This window comes from Haematobia irritans, chromosome 5 (assembly GCF_050003625.1).
Source record: "Haematobia irritans isolate KBUSLIRL chromosome 5, ASM5000362v1, whole genome shotgun sequence".
Taxonomy (NCBI): domain Eukaryota; kingdom Metazoa; phylum Arthropoda; class Insecta; order Diptera; family Muscidae; genus Haematobia; species Haematobia irritans.
In genome coordinates this window covers 24,027,802-24,054,569 of record NC_134401.1, presented here as the reverse complement: position 1 = coordinate 24,054,569, position 26,768 = coordinate 24,027,802, and the positions used below count along the sequence as shown (strand labels likewise).

The window sequence follows — 26,768 nt, the reverse complement described above, 5'->3', positions numbered from 1 at the left end:
GTATCCTAACATGAAAGAACAATTTGTTTGCCTAAGATCAACTTGGCTTTAATAATGCGGAAAAATTCTTTCAAATTACTGAAATCATCTTTAAATTTGTTGACTTTTTCTACCTTGACAACAAAGCAAAAAGGCATTCCGGAAAAGGATACGTTTTCCAATTCTTTATTTTAAATACGTTTTTTATTAGAAATATAACATAATTTCTACTTGAAGTCGAATCTGGAAATATAAGTTGTCGTTAATACATTTTTTCAAGCTCTTTGATATCATATAAAGAAAAAAATCTACAGAAATAAATAAATTAAAATTTGTTTCCAAAAATCAAGTACGCAAAACTAAAATTTAACAGAGAATTGTGTCCAAAAAATATCCTTATCTCAATTCTCCGCTTCTTTAGCTCGGAATCAATACCGTGCTTGCTTGTTTTCAGTGTAAAGATGGTTAAAGCGATTAAATCGCTGTTTGCTAATTTTGGAACTATATGAAATTGTATTGAAGCACCATTCGATTTTTAACTATGAATTTCTAACCACTGTACGTCTTGCTATCTAATATATAAAATTATCATATAAAAAGGTCGATGACTCTCAATAGCTTGAATCATCACAATATGCCAAAAATTGTTAACGACTTTTAAGTCATAAATCCCCAACTTTTGTACTTTTTTATTTCCAATGGAAAGACTTCCGTCAACACATTTGCTAAGACATCGTATGTGCAAATTTGAATGTGATTAAGGGTCGTTATTACACTCTCTGAAGATGAAGATGATGGTGATGAAAATGAATATCATTAAAGATCATATTGAACTATGAAACCCTACCGCAAAACCAGTTCAAACGATCAAACTTTCAATCTCATTTAAATGAATGAAATCTGCAACAAGAAATCTTTAAATAAAGATTTTGATGTAGATATGTAAGAAATCTATTGGAATTGAATTCTCTGCTCGAGATGGGGTTATTCAAGTTCAAAGATACTATATGAGAAAAAAAAGAACAAAATATTAGAGAAGAGAGTTTTTTAAGCAAATACGAAGACTGAAGGGAATTTTCGTTACAGTCTCATTCAGTGGTTTTGAATTTGCATATTAGCCATTTGAATAACACTCAAGTAATCTTCATCTATGATATTCCTTAGTTCATATTGTTTGAGCTGTGGTAAACTTCTTAATCTTCTTGGCATTTCCCATAATACATAATCATCGTTGTATTAGGAAATCAGTTGTAAGTTATTAGTGAAACTTTAAAGATGTCCGCGGAATTAGCACCTCTTCCAAATGAATTGCAAAAAATAGCCATTTTAGAATTGGGTGAAGTATCATTGAGACTACCAGAGGACTTAAAAGCCCTAAAGGATTGGATTAAAAAGCAACCACATTTAAGAGCACGTACCGATGATCAATTTTTGGCACAATTTCTAAGAGGCTGCAAATACAGTGTGGAAAAAGCCAAACAAAAAATTGATTGTTTCTATAGTCTCAAGACAAAATGTCCAGAAATATTTATGATGACCAATGTTGATGACACCCAGTTCCGTCGTTTCCACAATACAGGGTAAGAAATTTGGAATAGGGAAAATCTAAGAATTTATCATAACTCTTATTTCATCAATATTTAGGTCTTATTGCATTTTACCTACACCCTTACATGAATGTGGTCCTCGTATCGTCTATAACGGTTTTAGATATGAAACCAATGAATACTCCATAGAACCGGTCATTCGAAATGCTATTGCTGCAAGTGAAATTCTCCTTATGAGTGATCCCTATGCCTGTATCTGTGGTTTGGTATTTTGTATAGATTTTGCCAAAGCCACAACTGCCCATATAATGTCTCTAACTCCAAGCATTATCAAAAAGTTGATTTTTTATTATGAGAAATCTTTACCGTTGCGTATTAAGGCCGTATACCTGATCAATTTGTCTAGCTATGCCCAGACAGTGATGAAGATGTTAATACAATATGCACCAGAAAAGTTGAAATCAAGGGTAAGTTAATTAAATAGTACACGATTTGGGGTATGCAGGAAAGTTATTTTATTTAAAACCTTAAAACCGTTGACCAATATATATCGTGACAATTTATTAGTTTTTTAGAATCAGTGTTAACTTCGAGCTCATTTAGGGGCAAATTCAGCTGACCTCTTTGGTTACTACTCGAGCACAAAATATCCTACCAAAATTTAAGGAGAATTTTACAAAGAACTTACCAGACAAAAATATTATTTTGCAAAATTTATTTTTATACGAAATGTTTTCAAAATTTTATTTTTATAGAAATTTTTGTCAAACATTTACTTTTATAGAAAATTTTGTACAAATTTTAGTTCTATAGAAAATTTTGTCAAAATCTTAGTTCTAGAGAAAATTTTGTCAAAATTTTAGTTCTAAAGAAAATTTTGTCAAAATTTTAATTCTATAGAAAATGTTGTCAAAAATTTATTTCTATAGAAAGTTTTGTCAAAATGTTCGTTCTATAGAAAATTTTGTCAAAATTTTATATCTAGAGAAAATTTTGTAAAAATGTTACTTCTATAGAAAATGTTATCAAAATTTTATATCTATAGAAAATGTTGTCAAAATTTTATCGCTCTAGAAAAGTCTGCCAACATTTTGTTTCTATTGAAAATTTTGCCAAAATTTTATTTCTACAGAAAATTTTACAAAAGTTTTATTTGTATAGAAAAGTTTGTCAAAATTTTATTTCTATAGAAAATTTTGTCACAATTTTATTTTTCTAGAAAATTCTGCCAAAATTTTGTTTCTATAGAAAATTTTGCCAAAAATTTTATTTTATAGAAAATTTTGTCAAAATTTTATTTCCATTGAAAATTTTGTCAAAATTTTATTTCTATAGAAAATTTTGCCAAAATTTTATTTCTATAGCAAATAATACCAAAATTTTATTTCTATAGAAAATTTTGTCAAAATTTTATTTCTATAGAAAATTTTGTCAAAAATTTATTTCTATAGAAAATTTTGTCAAAATTTTATTTCTATAGAAAATTTTGTCAAAATTTATTTCTATAGAAAATTTTGTCAAAATTTTATTTCTATAGAAATTTTTTTCAAAATTTTATTTGTATAGCAAATAATACCAAAATTTTATTTCTATAGAAAAATTCGTCAAAATTTTATTTCTATAGAAAATTTTGTCAAAATTTTATTTCTATAGAAAATTTTGTCAATTTTTTTTTCTATAGAAAATGTTGTCAAAATTTTATTTCTATAGAAAATTTTGTCAAAATTTTATTTCTATAGAAAATTTTGTCAAAATTTTATTTCCATAGAAAATTTTGCCAAAATTTTATTTCTAGAGAAATTTTGTCAAAATTTTATTTCTATAGAAAATTTTGCCAAAATTTTATTTCTATAGAAAATTTTGTCAAAATTTTATTTCTATAGAAAATTTTGTCAAAATTTTATTTCTATAGAAAATTTTGTCAAAATTTTATTTCTATAGAAAATTTTGTCAAAATTTTATTTCTATAGAAAATTTTGTCAAAATTTTATTTCTATAGAAAATTTTGTCAAAATTTTATTTCTATAGCAAATGTTGTCAAAATTTATTTCTATAGAAAATTTTGCCAAAATTTTATTTCTATAGAAATTGTTGTCAAAATGTTATTTCTATAGAAAATTTTGTCAAATTTTTTTTTCTGTAGAAAATTTTGTCAATTTTTTTTTTATAGAAAATTTTTTCAAAATTTTATTTCTATAGAAAATTTTGTCGAAATTGTATTTCTCTAGAAAAGTTTGCAAAAATTTTGTTTCTATAAAAAATTTTGCTAAAATTTTATTTCTATAGAAAATTTTGTCAAAATTTTATTTCTATAGAAAATTTTGTCAAAATTTTATTTCTATAGAAAATGTTATTAAAATTTTATTGCTGTAGAAAATTTTGTCGAAATTTTATTTCTATAGAAAGTTTTGCCAAAATTTTGTTTCTATAGAAAATTTTGCCAAAATTTTATTTCTATAGAAATTATTGTCTAAATGTTATTTCTATAGAAAATTTTGTCAAAATTTTATTTCTATAAAAAATTTTGTCAAAATTTTATTTCAATAGAAAATTTTGTCAAAATTTTATTTCTATAGAATATTTTGTCAAAATTTTATTTCTATAGAAAATTTTGTTAAAATTTTATTTCTATAAAAAATTTTGTCAAAATTTTATTTCAATAGAAAATTTTGCCAAAACTTTATTTCTATAGAAAGTTTTGTCAACATTTTATTTCTATAGAAAATCAAAATGTTATTTCTATAGATAACTTTGTCAAAATTTTATTTCTATTGATAACGTTGTCAAAATTTTATTTCTATAGAAAATATAGCCATCGTTCGATCGTTGTGTTATTTCACAAACTGTTTAATTTGGAATGGATTCCTATCGGAGAAAATCAAATTCGGTAGCTAGCCACTTTCGTGCAAGCGATGTAACTCCTTGGCTTTTTCCAGCATAACTTTTTTTACGTATCTTGAACTGCGTGGAACTTCAATGGCTTTAGCCCAAGCTCATGTTTCAATATGTGTTACATTCGTCCTCGCGATATGTTCAACTGAAGAGTAAGTTTTCTACCACAGTGGCATAGATTTCGATCAAATCTAGCCTTCATTTTTCGGATCATTTCTGATGTTGTTACGTTTTTTCTGGCCTTCATATTTCGGATCATTTCTGATGTTGTTACCGTTTTTTCGTCCGCTGTTTGGACGCAATTCAACACTGTCAGTACAAAAGATTTTCTCATACTAAAATTCTACTTCAAAATTCTCATTAAATTCATACCGCTAATCAAATTCACGTATATACACTGAAACAAATACTGTCATAAGTTGTAGATGACGTATTTATGTGATACACAAGTTTTTGATTTGAACAAAAGTCCAACGGTTTATCGACTTTTGTTTTGTCCTCCTTAAGGTTAGGTTATTCGACTTTAAAATAAAAGAAAAATCCATCGAGAATTGAGGCCAACTTTTCTTTAATAAATTAGAATCACTTCTTATATGTTATTGAAATCAAAATTCGACTATTTTTGTAAAAAGGCTATACATTTAAAAAGCATTCCATTGAAGCATTAGGAGATTTCTTTCAATATTTTATCTTATCTAAGTTTGAATTTGGAATTTTAAGTTGCGATTCCTGCTTCGACCGAACACCAAAAAGTTTTTCAGCGGTGGATTATCCCACCTCAGTAATGCTGGTGACATTTCTGAGGGTTTCAAAGCTTCTCTAAGTGGTTTCACTGCAATGTGGAACGCCGTTCGGACTCGGCTATAAAAAGGAGGTCCCTTGTCATTGAGCTTAACATGGAATCGGGCAGCACTCAGTGATAAGAGAGAAGTTCACCAATGAGGTATCACAATGGACTGAATAGTCTAAGTGAGCCTGATACATTGGGCTGCCACATAACCTAACCTAACCTAAGTTGCGACTATCTTGTTTATGCACCGACTTTAATTTTATACAATGACAAAATATGGAAAAATTCATAAAATTCGTTTCTGTGACTCTGTGGGAATCAGCACCAAAATAGGTGAAGTGAATATAAAATCTGGGTAAGCATTTTTTCAGTGTTCGATTTAGTTTTGTTTGCAGTAATACTAGATTTGCATGTTCTTCTTTAAATCAATAATCAATATTTAATATTCAGATTTTTATATAAAACCAGAATGCAACGAATTCCTTTCACAAATTTAGAAATGACTTTAGCTACAAAACTGGCAGGCAGTAGGGAGGTTATAGAAATCCATTAATCATAGGATATACGTCATATAATAACGTTAAAAGTTGTAAGACTTCTATTTTGAATTCGAAATAAAGCAAAATGCAGAGATATAATTTCGGCCGTTTAGGAATGTCCCAGTATTGTTTTCGATTTGAAGTTCTCAAGATGTTGCAAATTAAACCTTTAAGTGCGGAATTGCAAAATATTGCCAATGTCGAACTGAATGAAGTGCCATCAAGAATATTCCAAGATTTGCAAATGCTCAAAGATTGGATAAGAACACAGCCTCATCTAAAGGCTCGCACTGATGATCAATTTCTTATACAATTTCTTCGAGGCTGTAAATATAGCCTGGAGAAAGCAAAGCAAAAACTCGATTGTTATTTTACTTTGAAAAGTAAATGCAATAATTTCTTTTCCATCACCAATGTTGATGACTATAAATTTCGTGGTTTCCATAATACGAGGTGAGCCCCACTTTCTACACTAGGCTTGAAAAACAAAAACAATTAAAGAAAAAAATCTACTTACAGATCAATTTTTGTTTTACCCAAACCTATACATGAAAATGGTCCTCGCATTATCTTCATACGTATGAATTTTAAAACTGATGAATTCAATGCCAGCCATTTTTTGCAATATAACACTGCCCTGAATGAAATTCTACTCGTCGATGATCCTTATGCCTGTATTTATGGTATTTTATATGTTGTGGATTTATCCCAGGCCAAAATTGATCATATGCTGCTGATAACACCAACTGTGCTTAAAAAGGCAGTCACATTTTATGAAAATACCTTACCTTTACGCATTAAAGGTATATGTGCAATTAATATTCCAACTTTATTACTAACAATATGCGAGATGTTGGTGCAACATTTACCCAAAAAGCTGCAAAATTCTGTAAGTTTTAGATGAATTAAAAATATTAGCATAAAATCGGGTGGTGAAAAGTTATTCAAAACTGCATTAAGTGAAAAAGAAAATTAAAGTAAATTTTCGACAAATTGAAGATTATCTAGGATAATTGAAAAGATTAAAAATATCTTAAGTTTTCAAAGGAAATCTTAGAAGAAAACACCTTCAAAATCACGATCACGACGAGAAATCTGGACGCTCACGAATAAAATTCACCTCACAAAAATATTCTCTCTGACAATATAATTCTCGGTCACGTAAAATATAATTTGAGATAATATCGTCATTTTATTTTATACCCTCCACCATAGGAAGGGGGGGTATATTAACTTTGTCATTCCGTTTGTAATACATCGAAATATTGCTCTAAGACCCCCACAAATATATTCTGGGTCGTGGTGAAATTCTGGGTCGATCTAACCATATCCGTCCGTCCGTCTGTTGAAATCACGCTAACTTCCTAACGAAACAAGGTCGGATGGTATACGTGGTGTAAGTCTCTAACAACCAAAAAAAATTGATCCATATCGGTTATATTAAATATATTTAGCCCCATAACATATAAGCCGATCCCCGGATTTTAATTCCGGAGCTTCTTGAAGGAGCAAAATTTACCACATCCGGTTGAAATTTGGTACGTGGTGTCTCTAACAACGATGCAAAAATTGGTCCATAACCGTCCATAATTACCCAGCAAAAAATTTGGAAGTTTTTCTTAAAGCACAACTTTAAAAACACTTCCAAAAATGTCCTCCCAAAGATGTTCTTTATTTTAACCGCACAGTAAGTTCATTTGAGTCAATTTTTTATAACTCGCTTTTTCCACACTTTTAATGGGAAATTTAAAATTTTATTGTTTCAAATGGGTTAAAAGCAGATTAAAAATTAATAAAATAGTAAAAAAATATTTAAATTTTGCCGAAAAAATGCTAAATCCTTTCTAGAAAAATTGTGAATTTTTGAAAATATTTCATGTCAAACGTTCCAAACAAGCGTTATAATGCATTAAAAATCATAGAAAAATTTTAAAATTTATTTATTCGTAAAAAAATCACAAAATTTCTTTATTCACATCCAAATCACTGGATTCGCATCACACCTTAAGAAGTGATGCAAATACAGTGCAACGTCTGGACATCCGTCCTATGACAAGCCCATGTTAAAATCATCGCTTCTGCGCTAATTTTGCACCACTTCCGGATCCAAAAAGAACATTTTCACTACTTTTTTGGCGACGCTTTTTTTGCTGGGTATATATAACCCCCATATAAATTGATCCCCAGATTTGACCTGCGGAACCTCTTGGAGTAGCAAAATTCATCCGATTCGGCAGAAATTTAGTAAATTTCGCTAGTATATGACCGCTAACAAACATGCCAAGATTGGTCCATATCGGTCTATATTTATATATAGCCGATCCCCAATCACACAAAAATTGGTACATATCGGTTCTTAATCATGGTTGCCACTCGAGCCAAAAATAATCTACCAAAATATCATTTCTATAGAAAATTTTGTCAAAATTTTATTACTATAGATAATTTTGTTAAAATGTTATTTCTATAGAAAAGTTTGCAAAATTTTATTTCTAAATTTCATAATCATGGTTGCCACTCGAGCCAAAAATAATCTACCAAAATTTTTTTCCGACTATATAAAGTATATATATTCTTGATCAGGGAGAAATTCTAAGACGATATAACGATGTCCGTCTGTCCGTCTGTCTGTCTGGCTGTCTGTCTGTCTGTTGTAATCACGCTACAGTCTTTAATAATGAAGCAATCGTGCTGAAATTTTGCACAAACTCGTCTTTTGTCTGCAGGCAGGACAAGTTCGAAGATGGGCTATATCGATCCAGGTTTTGATATAGGCCCCATATAAACAGACCTCCCGATTTGGGATCTTGGCTTTTAGAAATCGTACTTTTTATCCAATTTGCCTGAAATTTGAAATCTAGAGGTATTTTATGACCATAAAAAGGTGTGCCAAAAATGGTGAGTATCGGTCCATGTTTTGGTATAGCCCCCATATAGACCGATCTCCCGATTTTACTTCTTGGGATTCTAGAATCCGCAGTTTTTATCTAGAGGTATTTTAGAACCATTAAGAAGTGTGCCAAAAATGGTGAGCATCGGTCCATGTTTTGGTATGGCCCCCATATAAACCGGCCTCCCGATTTGAGGTCTTGGTCTTATAAAAACCGTAGTTTTTATCCAATTTGCCTGAAATTGGAAATCTATAGGTATTGTAGGACCACAAATACGTGTGCCAAAAATTGTGAGTATCGGTTTATATTTTGGTATAGCCCCCATATAGACCGATCTCCAGATTTTACTTCTTGGGCTTATAGAAACCGCAGCTTTTATCCAATTTACTTGAAATTGGAAATCGAGAGGTACTTTAGAACCGTAAAGAGGTGTACCAAAAATGGTGAGCATCGATCCTTGTTTTGGTATGGTCCCCATATAAATCCACCTCCCGATTTGGGGTCTTGGGCTTATAGAAACCGTAGTTTTTATCCAATTTGCCTGAAATTGTAAATATTCTGGTATTTTAGGCTCACAAAAACGTGTATCGGATTAAGTTTTTATCGGTCCATTTGGTAATGCCTCCATATAGACCGACTTCACTTCTTGAGGGTATAGAAGGCGCACTGATCATGAAAATTGCTTGAAACTCAATGTAAAATTTCCAGGTTTTACTTCTCGGGTGAAAATCTACAGATTTAAGATTTCAAATCAAGACGTTATTTTATAATTTCCTTGCACACTTACAAGAGATGTTAATGATTCCTCTAAAACTCAAACAAAAATGGTTCTTATAAATCCAGAATCTGATATAGTTCTCATAGGTGTAAATTTATCTTCGGGAAGTGTCCTCAAGTCCTCCAGAAATTTCAAAGGAAACCCTAATATTTGGTTCATGCTGGTGGGTATTTAAGATTCGGCCCGGCCGAACTTACTGCTGTATATACTTGTTTTTCTATAGAATAGTTTGTCAAAATTTTATTACTATAGAAAATTTTGTTAAAATTTTATTTCTATCGAACATTTTGTCAAAATTTTATTTCTATAGAAAATTTTGTCAAAATTTTATTTTGTGAAAATTTTATTTCTATAGGAAATTTTGCCAACATTTTATTTCTATAAAAAATTATGTCAAAATTTTATTTCTATAGAAAATTTTGTCAAAATGTTATCTCTTTAGAAAATTTTGTCAAAATTTTATTTCTATAGAAAATGTTCGCAAAATTTTGTTTGTATAGAAAATTTTGTCAAAATCTTATTTCTATAGAAAATTTTTTCAAACTAAATTATATACGTGTTTAATCGTTTTTTTTTTGTTTGTTTAATAACATATATACCCCGTGTGGAGTAACTTACAATTTCGAAGACGGTGTTAAGAAATTTTAAGATACCTTGCCATCGGCAAGTGTTACCGCAACCCAAGTAATTCCATTGTGTGTTTAGTAGAAGCTTCTACGCAATCCATGGTGGAGGGTACTTAAGACTCAGCCTGGCCGAACTTACGGTCGTATATACTTGCATTGGTTTTAAATAGTTCTATGGTTGAAATCCAGATTTGACTTATGGAGAAATTCGAAGCTATATTTGTAGAGGTGTGCACGTGACACGAAATTGTCGTGAATCACGACAAATTTCGTGACTCACGCGTGAGCCACTGATGGCAACGGTGTGAGTGTGCGTGAGCGTGATTATCAACCCAAAAGTCGTGCGTGAGTCACGAAAATAATTTCTTCGTGAGTGTGCGTGAGTAACGAAATTCCGAAAAATACGCTCACGAAAAAAATTCCACCCACGGACATAAAACGCTTACGAGATGAATTCATTTAAAATTTTAGTGACACCTGAGATGTTAAGAGTTTAATAACGCTCTCTCATGCTCATGTTTTCAAATACGTCTCTAAGGTAAATTAGTCATAAAATTTTTCGTGAGTCACGGTATTTTTCGTGAGTTACGACATTTCGTGCGTGAGTGTGCCTGAGTACAATTTTTTTTTCGTGAGTGTGCGTGAGCGTGAGTCCTACCAAACAATATCGTGCGTGAGTAAGATTTTTGCGTCGTGAGTGTGCGTGAACGTGAGTAAAATATTACTCACGTGCTCACCTCTATATATTTGTAGCCGATTTTCCTGAAATTCGAATTACAGATTTGTTTTTGGTCCATATTGAACCCTATTCTCATATAGGCCCCATGTAATCCGATCTACCCATTTGACTTCTTGGGTTTATCTACGTAATTTGTACTCGATTTGAATGAAATATTAAAGTAATTCTTGCCCGTTTGCGTTGTGAAAATAAACCCCAATACAAAACACACATTGACGTAACAAAAATTAAGATTTGTTCGTACTCAGTAGCACATATTTACTTTTTATTTTTAATATAACATATTATATTTTTTCCATCATTTAGGGTTCATTTTCAGACAGTTGTTTAAATCAAAAGTGAAAAGTAGTAATTTTAGTAGTTTTGGATCGTTTTTCATTCTTTAGTTAGATTTTGTTGGGGCTCATTTTCATGGCATCTATTACGAAGGGAGGTATGAATAAGGCCCTCATGAAAATTAACCCCAAAACCTAAATGAAGTAGGCTCTCAAAAATTCTTTTGGAAAACAACAACACCAAACGTTTATGTTTTTGGAGAGTAAATTAATTTTATTTTTGGAGTCCCCATGCAGTATGAAAATAAACCCCAATATTTCAAATGAAAATGAACCCAAATTTCATATTGTATTTTGTTTTCAAATGGGATCTATACACACTTTTATTCCGAATAGCATTGTATCGCTGAAGAATTTTTATTTGAGTGTGGGGTTTAAGACTTTTTCTTATGGGCAAAGTCGAAAATAGGATAACGCTATTCCCAGTAGCACATATTTAATTTTTTTTTCGTAAAACTTCATATGTTTTCCAAAAGTTAGGGTTCATTTTCACACAATTCTTTAATTCAAAAGTGAAAATGAGCCTTAATTTTATTTTGTGGTCGATTTTCGTACTATTGTTACATTTTATTGGGGATATGGCCCCACTTTTTTGTCCATTTTCCATTTGAGTTTCGGGACTTATTTTTCTGGGGCTCATTTTCATACTGCTGTTACGAAACGTCGCCCCACTTTTGAGGCCCTGTTTCCGTAGGGTTTAATGACCCATTTTCATACGGCCGTTCAAAACTCCTTTTGGATAGCCAAATTTAAACAATTCGAGATAATTATTACACGAAAGTATAATCTCAAATGTCATTAATATATTTTTAGTTAAAAATGTAAAACTAATTAACAGAAAACCCCTATAAATAGTACAGTGACTAACAATATTTAACGTTGTATATATGCAATTTATAAACATTTACTGAATAAAGCTTTTACTACTAATTAAATACTATAATTGAGACCTTATTCAAAGCTGTTCATTGGATAAAGTAGCCAACAGGTGAAAAACACTCACAACTATACACAAAAGCGATTGTCTTTAAGCAAAAGTAAGATCCTATGCCAAATTTGAGGATGATCGGACTTAAACTGTGAGCTGCACTTTGCACACATAAATAAATGAACAGACAAACGGACATCGCTAAATCGACTCAGAATTAAATTCTAAGACGATCGGTAAACTAAAGGCAATTGAACTTTATTTATTATTAAAAAATATAGTTTGGTTAAAAGTTTCTAAAATTACCCTTAATTTTCTTTTCTTTTGCTATTCACTAAGCCATACAATGGTCAATGGTTTGACCTGCCAAAAAACGTGCCTACCAGAAATATTGATTTTAGACCCCATAAAATATATACCGATAGACTTAGAATCACCTCCTCAATCGATCTAGTCCTTGGTGTCCGTCCCTCTGTCCATGTATTTATTGTTCGCAGGATTCCGGTCGCAATTATTAACCGATTTTGATAAAATTTGGTACAGGGTGTTTTTTTGGGCACAAGGACGAAAGCTATTGAATTTGGAAATCGGACCAAATTTAGATATAGGTTAGGGTAGGTGGCAGCCCGATGTATCAGGCTCACTTAGACTATTCAGTCCATTGTGATACCACATTGGTGAACTTCTCTCTTATCTGCCCGATTCCATGTTAAGCTCAATGACAAGGGACCTCCTTTTTATAGCCGAGTCCGAACGGCGTTCCACATTGCAGTGAAACCACCAGCATTACTGAGGTGGGATAATCCACAGCTGAAAAACTTTTTAGTGTTCGGTCGAAGCAGGAATCGAACCCACGACCTAGTGTATGCAAGGCGGGCATGCTAACCATTGCACCACGGTGGCTCCCAAAATTTAGTTATAGCTCCCAAATATATGTATCGCCCGATTTTGACAAATGGCATTACGTTGCTTTTTTTTACCAAACGATCATCGTCAAATTTGGCAAAAAGTAACGTTTTTATCACTCTGCAAGTTTGCAAAATTTCATCGAAATCGGTTCAGATTTAGATATAGCTCTCATATACGAGTATATGTATCAAATTGAAATTGTGTATAGAGAAAGTGGCAACTCTTTGCTTTTCTCTTCAGGGAAAGCTTTCACTCAAATTCAATCTTAGCGGTATTCGTCCTTCTCTACCATTAAAATGAATTGCTGAATTAACTAATTTGTACAATTGATATGTCTGACTGCGGATAGGATGGGGGGTATATTAACTTTGTCATTCCCTTTGTAACACATCGAAATATTGCTTCAAGACCCCATAAAGTATATATATTCTGGGTGGTGGTGAAATTCTGAGTCGATCCATGTCCGTCCGTCTGTCTGTTGAAATCACGCTAACTTCCGAACGAAACAAGATATCGACTTGAAACTTGGCACAAGTAGTTGTTATTGATGTAGGTCGGATGGTATTGCAAATGGGCCATATCGGTCCACTTTTACCTATAGCCCCCATATAAACGGACCCCAGATTTGGCTTGCGGAGCCTCTAAGAGAAGCATATTTCATCCAATCCTGCTGAAATTTGGTACATGGTGTTAGTATATGGTCTCTAACAACCATGCAAAAATTGGTCCACATCGGCCCATAATTATATATAGCCCCCATATAAACCGATCGCCAGATTTGGCTTGCGGAGCCTTAAAGAGAAGCAAATTTTATCCGATCCGGCTGCAATTTGGTACATGGTGTTGGTATATGGTCTCTAACAACCGTGCAAAAATTGGTCCACATCGGTCCATAATTATATATAGCCCCCATATAAACCGATCGCCAGATTTGGCTTGCGGAGCCTCAAAGAGAAGCAAATTTCACCCGATCCGGCAGAAATTTGGTACATGGTTTTGGTATATGGTCTCTAATAACCATGCACAAATTGGTCCATATCGGTTCATAATTATATATAGCCCCCATATAAACCGATCGCCAGATTTGGCTTGCGGAGCCTCAAAGAGAAGCAAATTTCACCCGATCCGGTTGAAATTTGGTACATGATGTTGATATATGGTATCTAACAACCATGCAAAAATTGGTCCACATCGGTTCATAATTATATATAGCTCCCATATAAACCGATCCCTAGATTTGGCTTGCGGAGCCTCTAAGAGAAACAAATTTCATCCGATCCGGCTGAAATTTCGTACACGATGTTGATATATGGTCTCTAACAACCATGCAAAAATTGGTCCACATCGGTCCATAACTATATATATCCCCAATATAAACCGATCCCCAGATTTGGCTTGCGGAGCCTCTAAGAGAAGCAAATTTCATCCGATCCGATTGAAATTTGGAACATGGTGTTAGTATATGACCGCTAACAACTATACCAAAATTGGTCCATATCGGTTTATATTTATATATAGCCAATCTCCAATCACACAAAAATTGGTCCATATCGGTTCATAATCACGGTTGCCACTCGATCCAAAAATAATCTACCAAAATTTATAGAAAATGTTGTCAAAATTTTATTTCTATAGAAAATTTTGTCAAAATTTTATTTCTATAGAAAATTTTGTCAAAATTTTATTTCTATAAAAAATTTTGTCAAAATTTTATTTCTATAGAAAATTTTGTCAAACTTTTATTTCTATAGAAAATATTGTCAACATTTTTGTTCTATAGAAAATTTTGTAAAAATTTTATTTCTATAGAAAATTTTGTCAAAATTTTATTTCTATAAACAATTTTGTCAAAAATTTTTGTTCTATAGAAAATTTTGTCAAAATTTTATTTCTATAGAAAATTTTGTCAACATTTTTGTTCTATAGAAAATTTTGTCAAAATTTTATTTCTATAGAAAATTTTGTCAAAATTTTATATCTATAAAAATTTTTGTCAAAATTTTATTTCTATAGAAACTTTTGTCGAAATTTTATTTCTATAGAAAATTTTGTCCAAATATTACTTGTATAGAAAATTTTGTCAAACTTTTATTTCTATACAAAATTTTGTCAACATTTTTTTCTATAGAAAATTTTGTCAAAATTTTTGTTCTATAGAAAATTTTGTCAAAATTTTATTTCTATAAAAAATGTTGTCAAAATTTTTGTTCTATAGAAAAGTTTGTCAAAATTTTATTTCTATAGAAAATTTTTTCAACATTTTTGTTCTATAGAAAATTTTGTCAATAATTTATTTCTATAGAAAATATTGTCAAAATTTTATTTCTATAAAAAATTTTGTCAAAATTTCATTTCTATAGAAAAGTTTGTAAAAATTTTATTTTTATAGAAAATTTTGTTAAAATTTTATTTCTATAGAAAGTTTTGTTAAAATTTTATTTCTATAGAAAGTTTTGTTAAAATTTTATTTCTATAGAAAATGTTGTCAAACTGAATTATATACGTATTGAATCGGTCATTTTGTATTTAATATATACCACGTATGGACTTACTTACAATTTAGAAGACGGTGTTACGAGGTTTCAAGATACCTTGCCATCGGCAAGTGTTACCATAACTCAAGTAATTCCATTGTGGATGGCAGTGTTTGGAAGAAGTTTCTACGCAATCAATGGTGGAGGGTACATAAGCTTCGGCCTGGCCGAACTTACGGCCGTATATACTTGTTATACTTCACTTGTGCACCATCATCACGCTTGGTAAGCTGCCATCCCAATAAAGTTGCAGACAAAACCTAGAATCTTGCCTTTTCTTTATATTATCTCTTTTTGGTATTTACAATTCCTGGAGTCTCTTAAACTGCAATCGATTAACAGTAAACTATTCAAGGAGCTCATCCAGAATTGTACAATTACCTTGTGCTAAATATGAGTAAGATCGGTTAATAATTATTTTTTCCGAGTTTCACAAATTTCGATTAATTACCCACATTTATTGAGCGATTTCCTCTTTTTTAATAATGGGCTCAATATTAATGGTATACCTAACTCTGTAGATGCAAAATCAACTATAGCTTCTAATATCAGACATTTCTGTTCAGATTGTGATACAACTCCCAAAAACATGTACCCCTTAATGTTCTTAAATATGGAAATGCGGTCCATCTCCCAAACCTATACCATTGATACCCCACAAACAATGTTTACAAATTCAGTAGAGGTGGTTTAGGGTATGATATAGTCGTCTTCGCCCGACTATCTACTTTTCTCACATGTTTAAATAGTAATTTCGGTGACTTGAATTAAAAATTAATTGGATCAATTAATTTCGTAATTGAAAACAGAATATTTCAGCTCTAAATACTTCGGCTCCAAATCAGGATAACAATGTATTCCAAAATAATTAAATACACCAAACAAAATGAATGAAAATTAAGAAAAAAATAATTAATAAATGGTTCCAAAACATGGTTTTCTTTCAAACTTATGGTTCATGTATTTCTTAATGTTTTAGTTCATTATAACTCTGCTATGAGATAAATTTAGTTGTTATTCTCAGTGTACTCATATTTATCATCATAGCATTAAATGCTATGATGTTTCTATATTAAATAATATATTCCCCTCCTACCTCTTGGACAAATCGATCGAAATTGTCAATTAAAAAATAAAAACCAAAAAAAAAAACATTTAAATTATTTCAAAAGTAAAACAATGCTGGTTTATAAGTCTATAGTAATAAGTACATAAGTTAAACAAGTCATTCGTGTTATAGAAGTTAAACCTTTACGATGTCACAAATTAAACCACTCACAGCGGTAATGCAAAAAATTGCCATCGAAGAATTGGCTGAAGTACCACATAGAATTCCCGATGACATACAAACACTTAAAAACTGGATAAGGTTACAACCTCATTTAAAAGCTCGCACAGAAGATCAATTTCTCGTACAATTCTTACGGGGATCCAAATATAGTTTGGAAAAGGCTAAGAAAAAAATCGATTACTTTTTTGCTTTGAAAAGTAAATGTCCCGAACTATTTGGTCTTACCAATGTCGATGATCCTGATTTTCGGAGATTTCATAATGTTAAGTAAGCAATGATAGTGAAAAGGGCCAAGTTAATTTAAGTAAAATTTATATTTACATTTTTTACAGATCGGTTTTTGTATTGCCCAATCCTCTAAAGGGATGTGGTCCAAGAATATTTATGAGTCGTTTTACATTTGGACCGGAGGAGTTCTCCGCACCAGATGTCTTACGTTATGGAACGGCTCTTAATGAAATTGCTATTATGAGTGATCCCTATGCCTGTATTTATGGGACCATATTTTTATTGGATTTTGACAAAGCTACAATTGCGCATTTAATGATTTTTACTCCAAGTCTTGTGAAGAAAATTATCAAGTTCTTTGAAAGCTCCTTGCCGTTACGCATCAAAGGTGTCTTTATAATTAATCTGTCATCATATGCTCTTTCACTATTTACCATGTTGCTGCAGTATGCTCCGGAAAAATTGAGAAGCAGAGTAAGTTATACACTCAAAGAAAAACTGCTTTCGTACGGAATGAAATTTGAGACAAACGAAAATCCACTTTGTGATAAAGTAAATATTTTTTTGGGAACAATTAAACCCAAATTTATGATAAGCAATTGAACGATTGTCTTCAATCGTGTTTCTTTGCTTTTAAAGAGAATTTTGGTTTAGCGTCGTTCGTCAGCAAAGAAAACAATTCATTCAGTGTCCACTCTGTGGAACAGGGTAAGTCGATGTTTCAAGACCCAAAAGGAGACGAAATAGACTCACTGATGGTATCTTTAGCAAAATAATGATCAAAGCCGACACTGAGTCGATCTAGCCATGTTCGTTTGTCCGTCCATCTGTTCACGAGTGCATTTATATAAATCAAATTCGTTACCAAATTATGATACTTTCGTCCCCAAAAATCCCCAATACATTTTTCACAAGTTTTGTTTGAAAAACAAAAAAATAAAGAAAAATGCTCTGTTGTACAAAATCAGTAATAATTTCAAAATTTACAAAAAAAAAAATAATTTTGTCAAACTAACAGGTTGGCTGATAAGTCCCCGGTCTAACAAAGAAAAACACATTCGTTTTTATTATTCAACATAGTTCTCTTCAAGAGCGATACAACGATTATAACGACCTTCCAATTTTTTGATAACATTTTGGTAGTACTTCTTCGGTTTTGCCTCAAATTATGCCTCAGTTTCGGCGATCACATCTTCATTGCATCCAATTTTTATACCCTCCATCATAGGATGGGGGTATATTAACTTTGTCATTCCGTTTGTAACACATCGAAATATTGCTTCAAGACCCCATAATGTATATATATTCTGGGTCGTGGTGACATTCTGAGTCGATCTAAGCATGTCCGTCCGTCCGTCTGTTGAAATCACGCTAACTTCCGAACGAAACAAGCTATCGACTTGAAACTTGGCACAAGTAGTTGTTATCGATGTAGGTCAGATGGTATTAAAAATGGGCCATATCGGTCCACTTTTACGTATAGCCCCCATATAAAGGGACCCTCAGATTTGGCTTGTGGAGCCTCTAACAGAAGCATATTTCATCCGATCCGGCTGAAATTTGGTACATGGTGTTGGTATATGGTCTCTAATAATCATGCAAAAATTGGTCCACATCGGTCTATAATTATATATAGCCCCCATATAAACCGATCCCCAGATTTGGCTTGCGAAGCCTAAAAGAGAAGCAAATTTCATCCGATCCGGCTGAAATTCGGTACATGATGTTGGTATATGGTCTCTAACAACCATGCAAAAATTGGTCCATATCGGTTCATAATTATATATAGCCCCCATATAAACCGATCCCAAGATTTGGCTTGTGGAGCCTCTAAGAGAAGAAAATTTCATCCGATCCGGCTGAAATTCGGTACATGATGTTGGTATATGGTCTCTAACAACATGCAAAAATTGGTCCACATCGGTCCATAATTATGTATAGACCCCATATAAACCGATCTCCAGATTTGGATTGCGAAGCCTCAAAGAGAAGCAAATTTCATCCAATCCGGTTGTAATTTGGAACATGGTGTTAGTATATGATCTTTAACAAGCGTGCCAGAATTGGTCCCTATCGGTCCATAATTATATATAGCCCCCATATAAAACGTTCTCCAGATTTGACCTCCGGAGCCTCTTGGTGGAGCAAAATTCATCCGATCCGGTTCAAATTAGGAACGTGGTGTTAGTATATGGTCGCTAACAACCATACCAAAAATGGTCCAATCACACAAAACTTGGTCCATATCGGTTCATAATCATGGTTGCCACTAGAGCCAAAAATAGTCTACCAAAATTTTATTTCTATAGAAAATTTTGTCAAAATTTTATTTCTATAGAAAATTTTGTCAAAATTTTATTTCTATAGAAAATTTTGTCAAAATTTTATTTCTAGAGAAAATTTTGTTAAAATTTTATTCGGTTCATAATAAAATTTTCATCATTGTCAACATTTTATTTCTATAGAAAATTTTGTTCAAATTTTATTCGGTTCATAATCATGGTTGCCACTCGAGCCAAAAATAATCTACCAACACACAAAAAATTTTTTCTCTGATTCAATCACCAAATTAATTGATCCAATTAATTTTTTAATTGAAATGTCTTCAATCACGAAAATGATAGTATCAATCACAGTTTTAATTGGGCATAGAAAAAATTCTTGATTAAAAAATTAATTGATTTTTTCAGCAAAATTCAATTAATTTTTTAATTGATTCAATTAAAAAATTTAATTGATGTTGATTGCAAAACGCAATTAATTTATTAATTAAAAAAGGTAACTATTTAGTTATATTGGCTTAGTTATATTGGCTTAGAGTTTTTATTTGGATTAACAAATGATTGTTTGAAATACATTTTTAATTAAAAAAGTAAAAAAAAAATCAGCACTTTTTTTAACTGAATTAGTCTTCCGAATTTGATTAAAAAGTTAATTGTATCAATTAATTTTTTTATTAAACATTTTAAAAATTTCAATCATTGACTTAATTAACTTAATGTTTCTATCTTGATTAAAAAGTTAATTGTATCAATTAATTTATTAATTGAAAAAATGTTCAACTTCAATTAACTTTTTAATTGGAAATATTTTGGTGATATTTTTTTCTGTGAAGATTTTATTTCTATAGAAAATTTTGTCAAAAGTTTATTTCTATAGAAATTTTTGTTAAAATTTTATTTCTGTAGAAATTTTTGTCAAAATTTTCTTTCTATAGAAAATTTTGTCAAAATTTTTATTTCTATAGAAAATTTTATGAAAATTTTATTTCTGTAGAAAAACTTGTTAAAATTTTATTTCTGTAGAAAATTTTGCCAAAATTGTATGTCTACTTTGTCAAACTGAATTATATACGTATTGGATCGATATTTTTTGATTTAATATATACCACGTATGGACATACAATTTAGAAGATGGTGTTAGGAGGTTTTAAGATACCTTGCCATCGGCAAGCGTTACCGCAACTTAAGTAATTCGATTGTGGATGGCAGTGTTTAGAAGAAGTTTCTACGCAATCCATGATGGAGGGTACATAAGCTTCGGCCTGGCCGAACTTACGGCCGTATATACTTGTTTTAACTGACTTAGTCTTTCGAATTTGATTAAAAAATTAATTTTATCAATTAATTTTTTAATTAATAATTTTAAAATTTTCAAGCATTTACTTAATTAACTTAATGTTTCTACCTTGATTAAAAAGTTAATTGTATCAATTAATTTATTAATTGAAAACATTTTCAACTTCAATTAACTTTTTAATTGGAAATATTTTGGTGATATTTGTTTCTGTGTAGAAAAATATCTTAGCCAAACTGAGTAAAATTAAAAAAAAAAAGAACTTGAGCCCCCGAAATAAAATCCTGTGCCCGTTTCTAGTTCAACAGCTCAATTTGCACCCTTGCCGTGGAAAAACGAGCAGCATAGTTTCCTTTTTTAAATGTTGACGAACCACTGGACTTCTTTTGTAAAAAAATCTAGACATTTGATGTTAATTTATTATGATAAACCGATTTCGTAGAAATCCCTACAAAAATTCCCAAAATGTATGGAATTTCCCCACCAAATCCCCAAGTCCCCAAATCGAAAATTTCGTCTCTTTTCACGAAAAAATATCCTCAATTTAGGATAAATTCTCCAATACAGGCAACACTGCAAGAATAAAAACCCTTTTGATTTTCCAAGAAATAGGTTCAGATTTAGATATGGCTCCCATATATATCTTTTACCCGATATGTACTTATGTGGACCCTGCAGCAAGTTTTTTGCTTCAAACTTAGTACAAAGAGTACAATCGATAGTGTCGTTAAGTATGTTAAATCGGTTGAGATTTAGATATAGCTCCCAGATTCACCGGGAAAAGCCAAAATTTCGCAGAGCCACTTTCACTTTTCAGCGTGTAATGGTTTTGTGGCCATTTGCAGGACCATGATTTGTACCAAAGGTAGCCCATTCGAACAAATTCTAAAATTTGATTGTGATTTTAAAATTTGACGTTGTTTCCTACATTTTTTGAGCAATAAAATAAAAAAAATAAATAAAGCGTTTTACTTTGTTACATTACATATCAGTCGCTCTGTATTATTATTTATTTATCCTATTATCTCTATACTCAAAAAAAACAGTTTACTTGAATCCAAAGATTTTAGCATTGATTCCGAACCAAAGAAGCGGCATCTTTAAAATAAAGACAGTTTTTAGGGAACTCTCTGGCTTTAAATTTAGAACCAATAAAATTAAAATTAGGCTGCAGATCTCAATTATCGAATTTTCTTTCTTTTTGCGATATATTAATAAAAGGTATTCATGTACAAACAAACTCTCGTTTCAAGATCCAAATTATAAAATATACTTCACAGTAAAAATAATTTTCTTAATACAAAAATACACAAAAAAAAACTTTAAACCAAAGATGCAAATCCTTATAATAAATCTTAACCTATATTTGAAGCGTTTTTTATCTTACATCTAAATATTCAATATATTAGATGATTTAAAGCCGATTTGTTTAAATTAAAAATGTTTTTCTTTGTGTTAAGGAAAATTTTCCTTAATTAAAAAAAAATTGAAACTAAGATTATAAACTTCTTTTTTAATTAAAATGGCATTATTTTAAAGCAATTTATCCTTAACATTGAGTAAATTTCAAGTTTTAAAATTAAGGTGGCATAATCTTCCATATTAGGTCAATATTGTTTTTCAGTATAATTTAATATAAGAAGGTACAAATGTAACGTTTTTTTTGTTTTTTTTTTGTTCTGAGATCTAACATTAACTCTTGTATTTTCCTAATTTCAGATTTATTTGTGCGGCACTGATACTAGCGTCTTAGAAGAACAGTTACCCAGAAAATATTTCCCCGTAGAGTATGGTGGAGAAAATGGTTCATTGGATCAATTGTGCCAAGATTTCAATAAAGTTTGGGACGAATACAGAGAATATTTCAAACAGAATGCTGAATATGGAACAGATGAAAGTCTAAGGCTTGGCAAGAAAATTGATTTCGATGATGATTTAGGAATTGGAGGATCCTTCCGCAAATTAGATGTTGATTAATATGTATTTCTTTTTGTGTAAAATGTTATTGTATTTTTATTATTTAAATAAGTGGGTACATTTGTGTTAATAAATTATAAGTTTGTTTTTGTAAATTTTGTCTATGTAAGAATGTGCGTTTCCAACTTTATATTGGTTCATAAAAATTATAGATTGTGGTTAAATTTTCCTTAATTTCAGAAAGTTTTCTAGATTTTAATTAAGGTATACTTAAATTAATACACTTAAAAGAAGTACACAACATTTTTAAAATAGATAAATTTTATCTTATCTGTGTCCGTCTTGTAAGTTCGGCCAAGCCGAAACTTATGTACCCTCCACCATGGATTGCGTAGAAACTTTTACTAAAGACTGTCATCCACAATCGAATTACTTGGGTTGCGGTAACACTTGCCGATGGCAAGGTATCTTAAAAATTCCTAACACCGTCTTCTAAATTACAAGGTAGTCCATACGTAGTATATATTAAACTAAAAAAGGTCGATTAAATACGTATACAGTAATCCCTCGATTTACGTCGTGATTGGTTCCGGAATTTGACGACGTTAATCGAAACGACGTAAACCGAATTAAAAATTGCTCATACTTACTCCTAAGTCCATTTATGTATGTATGTTCGTGTACATAATAAAATGCTTAAAAAATAAAGGTAATTCAGTAATTTCGGTAAGAATTTCAGAAAAAATGTTTCGATGTCATCATCGTTGATGCTTATTTTTCTTATGGAAGGCGTTTCTGATAAAGTGGGCAAAAAATCGACGACGTAAAGCGAATGGCGACGTAAATGGAAGTTTGATGGAATAAAAAACTTGACGACGTAAATCGAAACAACGTAAACCGAGACGACGTAAATCGAGGGATTACTGTATAATTAAGTTTAAAGTTTCTATAGAAATAAAATTTTGACAAAATAAAATTTTGCCAACATTTTCTATAGAAGTAAAATTTGGAAAAAATTTTCTATAGAAATAAAATTTGGAAAAAAAAATTCTATAGAAATAAAATTTTGACAAAAATTTCTATAGAAATAAAATTTTGACAAAATTTTCTATAGAAATAAAATTTTGACAAAATTTTCTATAGAAATAAAATTTTGACAAAATTTTCTATAGGAATAACATTTTGACAATGTTTTCCATAAAAATAAAATTTTGGTAGATTATTTTTGGTTCGAGTGGCAACCATGAATATGAACCGATATGGACCAATTTTTGTGTGATTGGGGATCGGCTATATATAACTATAGACCGATATGGACCAATTTTGGCATGGATATTAGCGGCCTTATACTAACACCACGTTGCAAATTTCAACCGGATCGGATGAATTTTGCTCCCCCAAGAGGCTCCGGAGGACAAATCTGGGAATCGATTTATATGGGGGCTATATATACTTATGGACCGATATGGACCAATTTTGCATGGTCATTAGAGAACATATACCAACACCATGTACCAAATTTCAGTCGGATCGGATGAAATTTGCATCTCTTGGAGGCTCCGCAAGCCAAATCGGGGGATCGGTTTATATGGGGGCTATATATAATTATGGACCGATGTGGACCAATTTTTGCATGGTTGTTTGAGACCATATACTAACACCATGTACCAAATTTCAACCGGATCGGATGAAATTTGGTTCTCTTAGAGGCTCCGCAAACCAAATCGGGGGATCGGTTTATGTGGGGGCTATATGTAATCATGGACCGATATTGACCAATTTTTGCATGGTTGTTAGAGACCATATACTAACACCATGTACCAAATTTCAACCGGATCGGATGAAATTTGCTTCTCTTAGAGCGATCGCAAGCCAAATTTGGGGGTCCGTTTATATGGGGGCTATATGTAATTATGGACCGATATTGACCAATTTTTGCATGGTTGTTAGAGACCATATACTAACAACATGTACCAAATTTCAGCCGGATCGGATGAAATTTGCTTCTCTTAGAGCGATCGCAAGCCAAATTTGGGGGTCCGTTTATATGGGGGCTATATGTAAAAGTGGACTTAGAGACCATATACTAACACCATGTACCAAATTTCAGCTAGATAGGATGAAATTTGCTTCTCTTAGAGCAATCGCAAGCCAAATTTGAGGGTCCATTTATATGGGGGCTATACGTAAAAGTGGACCAATATGGCCCATTTGCAATACCATCCGACCTACATCAATAACAACTACTTGTGCCAAGTTTCAAGTCGATAGCTTGTTTCGTTCGGAAGTTAGCGTGATTTCAACAGACGGACGGACGGACGGACATGCTCAGATCGACTCAGAATTTCACCACGACCCAGAATATATATACTTTATGGGGTCTTAGAGCAATATTTCGATGTGTTCCAAACGGAATGACAAAGTTAATATACCCCCATCCTATGGTGAAGGGTATAAAAATTGTGTAGCAAACAAACTTTTGCAAAATTTTCTATAGAAATAAAATTTTGCAAAATATTCTATAGAAACAAAATTTTGACTCAATTTTCTATAGAAATAAAATTTTGACTAAATTTTATATAGAAAAATATATATCTATAGTAATACAATTTTGAATACATTTTTTATAGCAGTGAGCATCAGTGAGCATCAGTAAGAAAAAAAATTGAGAAAATTTGCTATAGAAATAAAATTTGACAATTTTTTCTTATAGAAATAAAATTTTGAAAAAATTATGAATAAAAATGCAATTTTAGAAAAATTTTTGTGTAGTAAATAAAATTCTGCAAAATATTTTACAGAAACAAAATGTTGACTAAATTTTCTATAGCAATAAAATTGTGACCAAATTTTCTAATAAAAAAATCTATTACTATAAAATTTTGACAAAATTTTCTAATAAAAAAATCTATTACTATAAAATTTTGGCAAAATTTTCTATAGAAATAAAATTTTTACTTAAATTTTTATAGAAATAAAATTTTGAAAAAATTTTTGTGTAACAAACAAAATCTTGCAAAATTTTCTATAGAAATAAAATTTTGCAAAATATTCTATAGAAACAAAATTTTGACTCAATTTGCTATAGAACTAAAATTTTGACACAACTTTTTATAGAAATAAAATTTTGACAAAATTTTCTATAAAAAACAATTTTTCTGTCAATATTCCACATATGTATATGGCCTTAAAAAAATAACTTCGATTGTTCGAAATATTTTAAATAAATTGATATGGGCATTAAAATGGATCGATCCAGCCCATCTGCTAGTCTAACATTCTAGGAAACATAAAAAGATAGCCGTAATTGGAAGTTGATTTTCATTTACAATCATGCTGTACATTGATCGAATGAATACCGCAATGGAAACTAATTTGCGTAAAAACTTGCTTAGTTACAAAAATGTGAAGTGTTTTAAAAAATTTGGTTTAGCCGGAGTCGAGCAAAATTTTTACGACTCCGACTCCAGCAAAATCTTCAGACTCCGACTCCAAGACTCCGACTCCGGCTCCACAGCCCTGATATGAAGTTCAATACAGGCAAAATTTAAGAAAAATTTACTCATAGAAGAAACTCATGAATGCAATTTAAATAAACTTCATCAATTTTATGAAAATATGAACAATTTTCAAATTTAGTAAATTTGTATACTTCATTTGTATAAAACTTCATGAAAGTTATGGTAAATCGACTATAAACATTTTTGTTAATTTTTTTCTGACGGTTGGCATCCCATAACCAACGGAATTTCACTAAACACTAACACTACTTTTTTAGAGAGCTTCCACGCTAATTAAAACCTTAGACCTTCTATATCCTCTAAGTCATAAATAATGTATTATTTCTGTTTAGTTCTGTTCTAGTTTGAAAAGCACAAACTTGAAATCCTTTACTTCATTTACCCAGAAATTAGTTCATTTTTCCTGTATACGTATAAATTTATGATATTAGCGGAATTTGTATACATTTAATTCTAAATGCTCTACTATCGAGTATAATTCTGCAATTAATGCAAACTATTTGTATGGCAATTTCCTAAACTTGATTTACTTGTATGGTATTATGCGTTTGTCTAATTAATTTTCAAAACTGATAGCAAATTGAATAATAAAATAAAAACTTTGGTAGGTAAATAAAACTAAACATATGATAATGAACCCGTCCACTTAATAGTTTAGTTGTTAAATTAAACTAAAAAGTGTTTATGACAAGAGTAAATGACACTATAAAGTACAACGAACTTCCTCACTGAATTATATACCTTCAGC

At 31.1% G+C, this 26,768-nt stretch overlaps 1 protein-coding gene and 1 long non-coding RNA gene across 4 annotated transcripts in view; one reads left to right on the top strand and one right to left on the bottom strand.

Moving 5' to 3' along the window:
* Positions 1-26,768, bottom strand: part of LOC142238586 (uncharacterized) — an 81,852-nt gene that overhangs the window by 3,588 nt on the left and 51,496 nt on the right. The window lies entirely within an intron of this gene.
* Positions 1,209-22,654, top strand: LOC142241142 (alpha-tocopherol transfer protein-like). Of its 3 annotated transcripts, none has more exons than XM_075312894.1 (3): positions 1,209-1,559; positions 1,624-1,993; positions 22,302-22,654. In XM_075312894.1, the coding sequence occupies exons 1-3, from the start codon at positions 1,255-1,257 to the stop codon at positions 22,557-22,559; spliced, it is 933 nt and encodes a 310-aa protein (XP_075169009.1). In that variant the 5' UTR covers positions 1,209-1,254; the 3' UTR covers positions 22,560-22,654. The 3 variants fall into 3 exon arrangements, with proteins under 3 accessions (XP_075169009.1, XP_075169008.1, XP_075169010.1); XM_075312893.1 differs by lacking the exons at positions 1,209-1,559; positions 1,624-1,993 and adding exons at positions 5,837-6,200; positions 6,267-6,636; XM_075312895.1 differs by lacking the exons at positions 1,209-1,559; positions 1,624-1,993 and adding exons at positions 16,754-17,045; positions 17,111-17,480.